Source organism: Euprymna scolopes, chromosome 39 (assembly GCF_053919585.1).
Source record: "Euprymna scolopes isolate OS-2025 chromosome 39, ASM5391958v1, whole genome shotgun sequence".
Classification (NCBI taxonomy): domain Eukaryota; kingdom Metazoa; phylum Mollusca; class Cephalopoda; order Sepiida; family Sepiolidae; genus Euprymna; species Euprymna scolopes.
The window spans coordinates 18918656-18931537 of NC_136520.1; the positions used below are offsets into that span (position 1 = coordinate 18918656).

At 32.8% G+C, this 12882-nt stretch overlaps 1 protein-coding gene across 1 annotated transcript in view; it reads left to right on the forward strand.

Annotated features, from left to right (window-relative positions):
• LOC145263665 (ATP-binding cassette sub-family B member 6-like) overlaps nucleotides 1-12882 on the forward strand; it is a 240895-nt gene that overhangs the window by 138666 nt on the left and 89347 nt on the right. Inside the window, exons 11-13 of the mRNA XM_080120537.1 lie at nucleotides 5120-5334; nucleotides 5751-5814; nucleotides 10547-10632. Of these exons, the coding sequence (XP_079976663.1) occupies nucleotides 5120-5334; nucleotides 5751-5814; nucleotides 10547-10632 (365 nt within the window). The remainder of the gene's footprint in view (nucleotides 1-5119; nucleotides 5335-5750; nucleotides 5815-10546; nucleotides 10633-12882) is intronic.

Consider the following 12882-nt stretch of genomic DNA (forward strand, 5'->3'; position numbering starts at 1 on the left):
CTAGCACTGGGAGCGTTTCAAACCTCCCCAGTAGAAAGCCTATATGCAGAAGCACATGAAACCTCTCCAATGCTCAGAAACCAAAACTTTGGTCTAAAGTCCAACACAAAATTAACAGCCAACCCCACAAACCCAGCACACAATAGCACTTTAAACCCAAATCATAAACACCTTTTTGGCCAAAAAGAAAATACAACCAAAACGTTTGGATTCAGAATAAAACCAATTTCCAAAGAAGCAAATCTACCCATAACCAAAATCCATGAAATTGTCCTACTCAAAACCCCTCCCTGGAAAATTTAACCCCCAATATTGATCTAAGTTTAAGTAAACATGAAAAGAAACATACTCATCCAATAACTTACCATGATGATCTCAATAAAATCAAAGAAAAGTATCCAAACTACACACACACATACAGATGGGTTTAAATAAAATAATGCAACAGTCAGTGGAGCAATACTCAACAAATCAACCAAAAAACAAACCTCCTAAAAGAAACATCAGTTTTCAGTGCCGAAATACATGCTCTAGTCCTAGCTCTTAGTCTAGCCTCCAATAACAAAGAATTCAAATTTATAATCCTTTCAGACTCCCAATCTACTCTAAAAGTTATCAAAAATAAAAAGATGGAAAATCCCCTAATCACAAAATTACTCCACAAATTAACAGAATTAAACAATCAAAAAGAAATCATTTGGGTAATGAATTAGCAGATTCAGCAGCAAAAACCGCTTTAAATCTCCCAATTGATGCAAATTTTAAACTTCCATACACAGATCTTAAGACATATCAACACATAGACAACAGAGAAATGGTAAACTTACTGGAATGAATATCCTAACAAACTTCACGAAATCATGCCAAAAATTAAAAATCAAGAACAAAATACGAAACTAAACAGAAAAGAAGTCAAACGAACAAGAATAAAAATATGCCATACACATTGAACCCACTCATATTTAAAAAAAAAAAAAGAAAAAAAGCCAACTCATCTGTATATCTTGTCAAACACCATTGACAATAAAACACATATTAATTGAATGCACTGATTTTGTAACAAGGAATAATTTCTACAAAGAAAAAAATATTAAGGATTTATTTAATAAAAACAATCTCTACATCATACTTTCATACCGAGAAAAATTGACCTTTATAAAAAAATTTAAAAAGAACCCTTTATACGACAGCTAGAGCAGAGGTAGAGGCTCCTTGAGCCCATAGACACTCGGCATAAAATAAAACCAAACAAAACAAACATCAATTATAGGTTGTGTAAATTCTATTAATCGTACATTGTTGGCAACATATGTGCATACATGTTTCAGCTGAGATTTCATTTGAAATCGGCTTCATTGGATCAATTAGTGAATGAGGCAAGTTATGAATCTGCTCAAACTCGCTCATTTATTTACTAAAAAAGTATTCATATGCTTATATGCATACATTTTGAGATAACTGATTAATTTGGTAAAATACAAGTTTATTTTTTAAATTATTAAGTTACTAGCATTTCAGCCCGGCGTTACCCGGGTGTTTGGATGTGTATGTTGAGCAAAAAAAAAAAGAAAGTGGTAGTAGGAAGGCAAGCTCGAACCTGTACCGTAAAGGAGGAAAAGAACTGGGTAAAACCTAACGTTTATGCTGTTACGACCACCGCCAAACCGGAAGCAACATTTTTTAAAATTAAGGCTACACAAAAAGGAGAGGATAACTTTAAAAAATATCGGCGAAAAATGCCCCCCCCCCTTTAGAAAAGTGCCTAGTTGAAGGGGAAGATATTAATGTTTTTAGCCAATTTTTTGATATTTGTCGTATGAAAGGTCGAACTTTAAAACGATACTGATCTTGGTAAAATCCGGTGCCTCGATTGAAAGTTTAAGGCAGACATGCAAACAGACATGCATACATACATCTATATATTGGTAACTAAAAAGTTTTGACCCAAACTGATGAAAAAGCTTGCACTATCTCTGAATCCCCTTTATGTAAAATTTCAAATATTTAGACCAGAAATTGTCTGAGTAATTTGGAAAAGACCGCAGAGGTCAATTTTTTTTTAACTTTAACCTCTATTATGACCCCTTAAAATGTATTGTTTTGGGCTCAAATCAATTTATTAAGTTAGATCCATGTCCAAGGAACCTGTATCTAATATTTCAAGTGTGTAGACCCAAAATTGTCAGAGGAGTTTGGTAGAGTTCTCAAAGGTGAAATCGTTGAACTTTGACTCCTTAATCGCCAAATTTCTGGCCAAAAACCGATCACATCGATTTTTCCCAAATTTCAGTACCCTGTATATCAAATTTTGAGTCTGTAGACTAAAAATAGACAGTTATTTTGTAGGGAAATGTACACACACACACGTTCACTTTTATAGACATATGTCTATAAAAGTGAACGTGTGTGTAGATTGCATATTTTTTAAAACTATTTCTTCATTTTTTTTTTTTTTTAGTATACTTTGATTCTCAGCTAAAAAATATTAAATGGTATACTGATGAAATTTAGTGCCCTGTATAATTGCATATATATATATATATATATATATATATATAAAACCCTGGACCTTGCTTACTTGCTTGCATCTTGTCTTCGATCAGACAATTTCAACTTTTAAAAAAGGGATGACAGGTGAATTTATATAATATATGCATATGGCCGAGGCTCAGAGGCTTAGGAATGAAGGTAGAGAGTTGTATGTTTTGGTTTCAATTCTAGCTGACTGTACCCTAGTCATATATTTTTTTTATAGTTTTGATCTAACTACCATATATTAGGTTCAATGTAATAATTGATGGAGAATTGTCTCTATAATAATGAATACATAATCTGCATGAATTAAAATATAATATTTACGCGTATCTTATGACTGGGAAAAGCAGGTAGTCTGCTAGTATGTGTGTGTGTGTGTGTATATATATATATATATATATATATATATATATATATATATATTAGTGTTGGGACGATTAATCGGAATGAGGAATAGAAAAATCAGAACTTTGGGGGTATGAAAATTGGAAAAATATCTGCTGATTTTCCAACATCAAAAATCATCTTTATTTGATGTTGTTGAAAGTGACATCTTCTGCTCGTAATGATAAAATAATAAATATTTAATGATTCTAAACTACCAGTAATAGTAAAATATATAGATCATCACCATTTGTGTTTTCATTTTATGTTTGATAAAATATCTGAACATTTACCATCGAGTTTTTATGGTAATCGGTAAAATTTACTAGTTTATCTTCTTCTCTATATAAATAAAATGAACTCATTTTTTTCCCCTCTAAGTTTGACCTTAATAGGATTAAAACGAGAGACATTTCATGCAAATGTAATATGCACAAACTGCAGCACATTATCTGAGGTGTGCTATAGGCCTATTACCTCTACACTTGCTCGATAATCGTACATTCCTAAATTTTTTCTGGTGAGAGTTCACTGCCAAAATTTGTAAGAATCAATCGAAGTTGCAAAATCTTTTCTCTCTATTACATTCCTACTTTCCTTGCTCCCTATTTACACTGACGCTTCATCGTTCACGAATGCACACTGATTACGGATTTTGCTGTTGCATACAAAAACTGAAATGCTTCCTATTGCAGGAAACACACCATGCCTACTTATACATTGCTTATTTACAATTTATTTCAAAACATTATTCCACTAGAAAAAAAAAACGATTCTCTTTTCTTGGTGATTCATTTTCTTTTCTTTTTTTTATTCATTAACATATAATATTTCCTTTTCCTTTAGTTTCATTTCGTTCGATGTTTTTTTTTTTGTTTACATTTTTTCGATTACAGAGTTAAAGATTAATTTTACAGTTAGCGCATTACAAAATGTGAGATGTCAAATTTTCACTTAAAGCAATTACGCACATATCAATCTCGATTTGTAACACATCGTTATATGTGTGCTTTAAAATAGTGACCGACTCGGATAGAGAAATACTACATTTAAAAATGTAAACAATGCATTTCTATATGCATCTCTAAAAACCTCAGTTCCTGTTTACTGCGTTTCGTATGCTTTCGTTTTGTTTCTTACATGTTCCCATTTTTCAGATTACATTGCGATTGTAAACATTGTTACGATATAACTCAAAGCAAAATGAATTTCACTACTGCCGCTTTCCTTAGCACAAACAAGGTGTTTTCTTTTTTGTAATATTTACTTCAATATCTTAGGAGTTGACTTTACTAATTATCTTTGATTTATACCAAGAAAACTAATATTTATCTCGAAATGGATTTTTACATTAGATTTATTTAACTTCAAAAATTAAATGAATTGCTAAGCTTGCCGTGCATAAGATTTCGCATAATTTTTTTCCCCCACGTGTACAAACACTTTCTTCCCTTGGGGACATTAAATGTTGTCCTTATTCTTCTGTTTATTTTCTTAACATCTGTTGACAAAAAATTAATTTGTACATTCTCTTGAAAAAATAAAAAATTTTCTCTACTTTCACGTAACTATTAACAGTGTTCATATAAAGCATTCATCTTTTCTTTTTATAATAAAAATTCCGTTTGCAAAGAGAAATGTTTACTGCCAATTTTCTTTAACAAAAAAAGTGCAAGTTTTCCTGAAAAAAAACAAAACAAACAAAACCTTCCCCCTAACAATTTATGGTAAAAAAGGAATCTTTTTTTGAGGAAAAAAACTTTGCAGAAAATATTAAAAGTAAGTAAACAATACGAAATGCAATTTTTCTTGAGGAATGTGTTCCATTTTAACAAACTGAGTCACAGCAACGCGTGGCGGGGTACAGCTAGTAGTTAAATATTTTGAGATTTATAAAGAATCAGTCATTGTATCGGAATTGAGAAAAATATTGGAATTGTCTCGTCACTAATATATATATATATATATATATATATGTGTGTGTGTGTATGTTTTAATGTGTTATAACTATAGAATTCATACCATTAGCCATTAATTTAATGACTAAAACATTTTAGGGTTTCATCCTTTTTTATTTCTGGTTCTACAGAATTATTTGACATTGAATTACTGATCATTTGATTCATCCAATTTTACAGCATCAAAACTTTATTGCAGTTTTTTCATAAAAATTACTTTTGTAATATTTTTTGTTTCTTAGTCTGCTGAATGGGAATCTACTGCCAGTTTGAATCTTCTGAATGCCCTCCAGAGTATGGTGATTGTCACTGGCCTGATAGGGGGATGTATGCTGTGTGCCTGGGCAGTGGTGCATGGTTTAAATGGACTCGAACTCAGTTCGGGTGATTATGTCCTCTTTGGAACCTACATTATTCAGTTGTTCTCACCTTTAAATTGGCTTGGAACTTATTATAGGTGAGTATACAGATTTTTATCTGTCTCTGTCTGCCTCTGCCTACCCACTTATCTGTCGCCGCCCATTTGTCTGTCTTTCTTTCTTGTTTCTGTAATAGGATAAACATTTATCTCCATTTAGGTTAATAGATTTATTTCCATTAAAATAACACTAAAATCATGAAACATTTTAGCAATTAATCCTGAATGACTGCTTATATTTAGTTTGGCTGTTTGTGCTTAACAATACCTATTTTAATTTTTTTTTGTGCTTTTCAAATTGTAAACTGCTTTAGCTAATATATATATTAAACAAGTTTAAATATATTAATAAAGCTAATACCAATATTTCTTTAAAAAAAAATTCTTAATACTAAAAAAATTAGTTAAATATATATCATGTTTTATTTATGTATATAATTTTTTTTTTTTTTAAGAATGATCCAGCAATCTTTCATAGACATGGAAAATATGTTTGAATTATTAAATGAAGAAGAGGAGGTAAGTTGCTTTTTCTTTTTAGATGTTTTGCAAGAACAAAAAACCCAACATTTTTGGAATACTCAAAAAAATATTTCAGCTTTGGTATCACTTACATTTATTTTTGCCACAAATATTGTAATATATTATGGTGTAAATGAAGACTCTAACTCTATATAATTTATAAAATTTTGTTAAAATCTATGAAATTATGTTGCCTAAAATTTTGGATCATTTGTTTATAAGTTATGTCTTAAGATATATTTTTGGTTTCAACTCAATAGTGTATTTCTGGTATGCGAATTGGTAATCTCATTGTAAGAAATTCAAATAACACTCTGTCTATTTGTGGTTCAACTTAAAAACAACCTTGGTGTCTAACTCTGTTCCGTGAGGAGACAAACTAAAAAGCAACTTCCAAATCCGATGCTCTTCATCAACTGAGCATGTTTTTAAAAACAACCCTAATAGTCAGTTATCAACTCTCAGAACTTGGTCAAAGAAGCAGACAACTTTGTCCTAAATTATTCTCAATGATGTGTCACCGCTGGCAAGATTTCTGTAAGTAAATTTACATATTTCGTGCTATCACACTTCAAAAAAAAAAAATTGGTGAACCGGAAGTTGAGTCTATTAGCAGGGAGTATGAAAGTTCTTTGCTGTATTTATGATGAGTCTGCTGCTGTTTGACCTACAGAATAGAAGTAAGAAGATATCATTTACTAGAAAAATAATTTATTTGTGCAAGTTTCATCCAGTGCGATTAGAATCTGACTCATAAATTAACCGATTAAGACTGATTTAGCTGAGTAGCCTAGACACACAAATTAAAAAGCCAATCCATTCAATATGTGATTTGCATGGGCAAATTTAATTCAAACACCTGAATTTAAATTTCTGCACACTATGAGGAGGAGCATGTTTGACAGTGGGAGAGCAGTAAACATAACTATGGCAGAAATCAGCTGTTCTTGTGTTTGTCTGTTGGTGTTGGTTGTTTTTGTGCACATTTTGAACAAGTGTTTTCTTATTGTAATGGAAACAATTGCGCTATTGTTTAGGTCTCAGTTTTTAGTTATGGCCTTGTGCACTTTTTATTACGTTTTTCTAACCTTTAATGTTCATCCACAAAAATGGAATAGAAGTAAATGTTATCGTCGTCCAAGTGTTTCTCTCTCTTTTTATCTTCTGACATGAATAAAACATTCCCAACATATGACAACTAAAATAGTGTTTGAATATCAAATATTCTCTATTAATGATTTTCTCAATCATATTCTAAAATCATTTGTTACAGATGGCATAGCTATCTATGGCAGCTCTTCAAAGAGCCTTGGTGGTCAACATATTGCTGATTCTCTCCCTCTTCCAATTTTGAGCATGTGGTGAAATGCAAGAAAAGTGACTTATTGCATGGAATACCTAAAACAGTTTTACTGCCAATGCTCAGATCCTTGCTTTGCTCCAGTTTAAATGTATCTCTCATTTAGGGAAGCCTCTTGCTTTTATAAACTCCCTTTCACTCCAGATCTAAAATGGAAGACTTATACTAAATATGTTACTAAATTTGTTGTAAAAATTCTTGCATATTTCTACTACTTCAGAAAGTACCTGAATCCCGATACAATCCTCTACCCATACGAATCATATGTCCCAAGATAGAATACTGATGTCACATTTAGAGAGTTGAGAGAGTCCAAAATAAACTTGCCAATCATGTGGGAAATCATCTCTACAATCTTTTTTCACACACAACTTGCCACTGCTAGTTTATTAGTTTCATAGGAAATGATAAACTGAGCTTCAATCTCTTGTTATTTCTTGTACGATATTCACAGCAAGAACTCGTTTTAAGAACCCCCCCCCCCAACCAAACCTTACTTGAAATACTACATCCTAATGTTATTTGTAAGTTAATAACCCCCGTCTCTTGAAAGCTAACAATCTGCTCTATCCCCCCCACCCCCAAGCTGCCACTAAACTCCTACATTGCACACACCTTTGTAGTGGAATTTAACTTCCAACCCTTAACCTTCACATTCTAACTGCTTAATAATCATCACTGAACATCTATACATTTCTACCTCTAAGACATGCATTAGAGTTCATTCCTATCCAGTTAGGTACTTAACAGCCAAAGTATGTACTCAGAAGCAAAGCGACCTGCATTAAATAACTATGTCTCCTCCTAGATAGTTTTGCAATGATTAATACGAAACTGAACCAATACTCCTTGTTATGCAAAATGTCCCATGACTCTTAACTGAAAGCTGAAATTATCTTCCTTTAATAATACACATACTTAATACCTACAACTTCAACTTATTCGCATCTATTGAAAACCCGCCCATATATCTATTTACCTAATTACACATGATGCAAAACTTACCTACTGTTTTATCCATACTGTATTGCACTTACATCTTAACCCTCCTGTCATCTAAAATATACAGAGATTGGGCACAACTCTTAGTTCAATTTTTAATACCTACTCATACTGTAACGTTATCCTATACCTAAGCTAACATATAAATAAAGGAAAAGCCTCAAAATAAAGAAAATCCTCAAACCACATAACAAACTCCTAACAAGCCCGCTAACAAACTTAGTTGCTTACACTGCATGAGCTTTACTTACCCCCTTTATCCAGTAACAAATAGCAATGTCTCTTAATCACTTTGAGGAGTGTAACTATTCAGCAGATATTTAACCTCTACAAAGTAACACTAACTAACCATGTGGGGTCGCAGAAATACCTGGATTAGGACCCAGGTGCGGAGCAAACCCTCTCAGTGTTGACGGACCCAGTAGATCTTTCCAGATCACCCGTCTAGGAGAAGGAAAACTCTGAAACTAAACCAAAAGGGAGAGAGGCCTCTTCAGTCTTGGATGACAACCTTCCTAGAGCTGGTGACTCAAACAAATTACCGGTTTGCAAACCTAAACTGCTTAAGGAGTAGATAGGCTCTATCGCCCGGCTTCCATACTCCTTCTTTGCCTATTAGTCAGGCGCAGAGATAATATCACAGTGATTTGACAAAAACACACAGTGGTAGATCTTGTTTCTTGCCAGGGCCCTTGCAAAGAAGGTAGGCTCTCTCTACCGTGCTAGAAAATTACTAACTCGAAAGTATCCTGTACCTCTATAAGGCCGCCATTCACCCATGTATGGAGTATTGCTGTCATATTTGGGCTGGTGCATCTGCTATTAGTCTTTCGCTCCTAGACAAGGTTCAAAAGAGTCGCCAATCTGAGGGGCTCTGAACTGGCATCTAAGCTTCAGCCTCTGTCCCATCGACGAAATGTTGCATCCCTCTGCCTGTTCTACAAGTATTTTAATGGTGAATGCTCTGACGAACTGCAAGCACTTGTGCCCCCACGACGTAAATACCCTCGACAAACCTGATGGGCAGCTAAATCTCACCCCCACACAGATCCCAGATGTAAAAGATCTTTCTACTCCAGTAATTTCTTCCCCAGAACCGCTAGACTTTGGAATTCCAGGTCCCTGCTTCCCCGACTGTACTGACGGGCAGAAGTTCAAGTGTAACGTGAACAGACATCTTGCTGCCCAAATCCCCACATAGTACCTCAGTAGATGTTACCCCTGATAGTAACCCCCTACACCAAAGTGGCAATGTGCCTTGTTTGAGGTGAAAATGTAATTGAAAAAAAAAAAAAAAAAAAGACCACCATTGCCAAGAACTTTCCTTTCTTCGTCTGTGCCTGACATCACAGAAATTTTCATGAATAAGAATTTTTTTTCCCGAACTTCCTATCTGTAGGAAATGGTGTCACAAGATTGCTTCCCTAAGTCCTAAAGCATTGTTTGTTTTCAAACAATATATAATTAATACCAGTAAACTGAATGAAATCTCTGCCCTTTTTTTTGGTTTTACTATAAACAAAAAAATCTATCCAGACTAAATATTAAAATTGATCAAATGATTGTAAATAAAATTTTTGCTTTTTAAAAGACTGATCAATAATTGACATAAATCACTGATGTAACAGATTTTTTTTTAATTACGTTTATCTTTCGGTATTCTTTGATGCTATTATTAAACAATAGCATAATAAATTTTTTTTTTTTAAAGCTTTTGGAAAGAAGATAGAGAAATAATTGTCTTTATATATATGAAAACTTAGTTCTTCACATGCGGACACACAGACACAAATGGAGGACCTTAAGCTAAACACGATTATCGCCTTTCAACTCTGGTAACACCAAGTCTTGCCACCAGGGGGCGATACAGCTACGTTGACTTCCGTTTTATATATTTCATCCTCTTTTCGCTGAAACTCTGAACAAGTAAAGATGTGACGATAATAATACACTACTCCAGTCTGGCATGTCCAATCCACTTTCCTAACCTCGCCGTCAGCCTCTCATCAAAATACAACAACGCAAGTAACGTTATTCATCATCTCTTATCACTGAACTCTTACTGTCTCTTGTTCTTTCTATTACTTTTGTATTCTGCTGTAAATAAATTTACTTTTGCTTTTAATCATATAACGACATACCATGTGTTTTCATTACGCAACCTTTGCTTCTTTCACTTACCTGATAACAACATGGAGGATTAGATCACCAATTACATAAGCACGCGACCCTGTCAATGAGGTAGAAATGTTCAATCCTGCATATATTTTCTAGTATTTCATAGTTTCTTGCATTATTTCCTTTATCTTTCGATATTCTTTGATGCTATTATTAAACAATAGCATAATAAATTTTTTTCATTTTCAGATTAAAGACATCCCTGGTGCAAAGGCACTCGAGTTAAAAGAAGGAAAAATAGAATTTAAAAATGTGGAATTTCATTATAATCCAGCGTGAGTTGATCCAAAATGTTTTAAGATTCTATTAAAAATATATTTTATTAATTGCTTTTTATTTTCTTACATAAGCTTTTATATTTTTGTGGTTTGTCAAGAAAATCTGGGTGCAAAACATAACTTGGTTGTGTTTGGTCGCATTTGACTTAATATTCATGTTGAGTACCGATTTCACCATTTTATAATAAAAATAAGTGAAGTATTAATTTTAAATTCTTTTGTATTTTGCCAATCATGCAGTAAAGAAAAAGTGATAAAAAAAAAAAGATACAAATAGATAACTGTTACCAAACACAATAAAATTTACTTTTCTACTTATATAGATAATTTTTACATGTTTTAACTGATTTTAAGATTTATTTTCATTTTTACATAGCCAAGGCAGAATGTTATTCAAGATGGACAACAATTTTACCGGGACTAAACTTAGTTGAGAATTTCAGGCTTAAGATAAAAAAACCCAACTTATTTTAATCCAATTGGTAACCACCTTTGGACTTGAGTTTATCTTTTTAAGCATGTTAAGCCTGAAATTCACAACTAACTCCTGGCAAAATTATTGTCAATCTTGAAAAACATACTGGCTTTAAGTAACTATGATACTAACAAATGTAATTTGATAATGAAGTTTACAATCTGCAAACATGTGAAAATTATGTACAAAAATAGTTTTTTTTGCATTTTAGTTAGGTTTTTAGTTTGCCTCTTTTTTCTTAACTGTGTTGCACAATAGCCTAATTTTTTTTTGTACAAATTCTACTCATTTCATTCAAAGCTAAAATTTTTTTAAAATAAACATGGCAAGAATCAGTTTTCGTCTGCTTCTTTTTACATAAAGCTGTATTAATACTACTATTACTGGGTTGAGTTTGGTGGATTATATTTGATTTAGTGCATGCCTGTCGGCAGCAGTACAGTTGTACTAAGGGAGGGATAAGAACATTTATTTAGATTGTTTCTCAACTGATATACTCATGGAGGGCAACAGCAATCACAATAACTTAGTTGTTTCCGTCTGAAAGGCAAGATTCTAAGCACCTACAAGCCTAGACCCTACATAATGTGTGTCTCCATTGAAATCATGACAAATCCATTCTATGTGACACAGTGGTTGGAGATCTGCTGATTTTTTAATCCCATTACTGTGATGACGATGATAAAAATTTAGGCAGATCATTGGCAGGAAACACTTGAATGAAAAAATGACGACTGAAAGAATGACATTTAGTTTTGGTAAAGACAATGATTGATGCAGATGACTGGCAGTTAACACCTGGATAGAAGAATAACATCAAATTTTTTATGCAAAATTTGATCTGGCAATTATTAGATATATTATTATATATATTGATATATCAATATATAATATATTATATATTGATATAGCGATTATATACATGTCAGAACGTGTTTCCGGTTATGAGTTTCCATTGCATGTATCATGTAAATAATTAAGTTTGTTCTTTAAAATATACTAGATAAACGTGTCAAATAATTAAAAACTAATAATCTGAAAATTCTAAATGTTATAGAGTGATACTTGTCGACATTTTGTGTACTAATCGGTGAAAGAATCGACAAACTCTGGAGAGGACCACAATCAAAATATGCCGGTCTTCTTGTGTGCTAAATGATCAGTGTGGAATCGAATGGAATGATAGGCCTCACCATGTGCAACTGCGGCCTCTTTCACGCAACAGATATTGCTAGCCTCTCTCAATGTATTGCCATGTTCATAGTGGATTCTCAACTGAGCATCAATCCTTAGTCCTCTTCTGTAAAACAGCAAGAACTTGTCTGTCTACAACCACAGTAAGGAACCTTCTTTTCTCTTTCAAAAGCCAAGCAATTTCTATGAACAAAGTTTTTTCCTTAGAAGATCTTATCTATGGGAGATACCAAAATACTACTTCTCAACAGACTACAACATATTCGTCTTCAAGTTTAATGTAAACAGATACTTTTCACTCTTATTCTGGAGTGATCCTCTGGCCTTGATAAGCAATGATATATCGGTAAAAAAAAAATGAAAACGCCTGAACCTGCTCTAAAGCAAGCAGAACATCTGATGAAATTTACTGATATTTGCATATTAGTTTTAATAAGGAAATTTAATTGTTATTTATGAAGTATATTTCTTAAAATGTGATTTTTGTTGGGAGATCTACCATTGGCAGCTGATGTGTAAACGCTTAATTTTATTTAACTGTTTTTGTTTTGTGCAATTATTTCCTAATCTAATTTAAA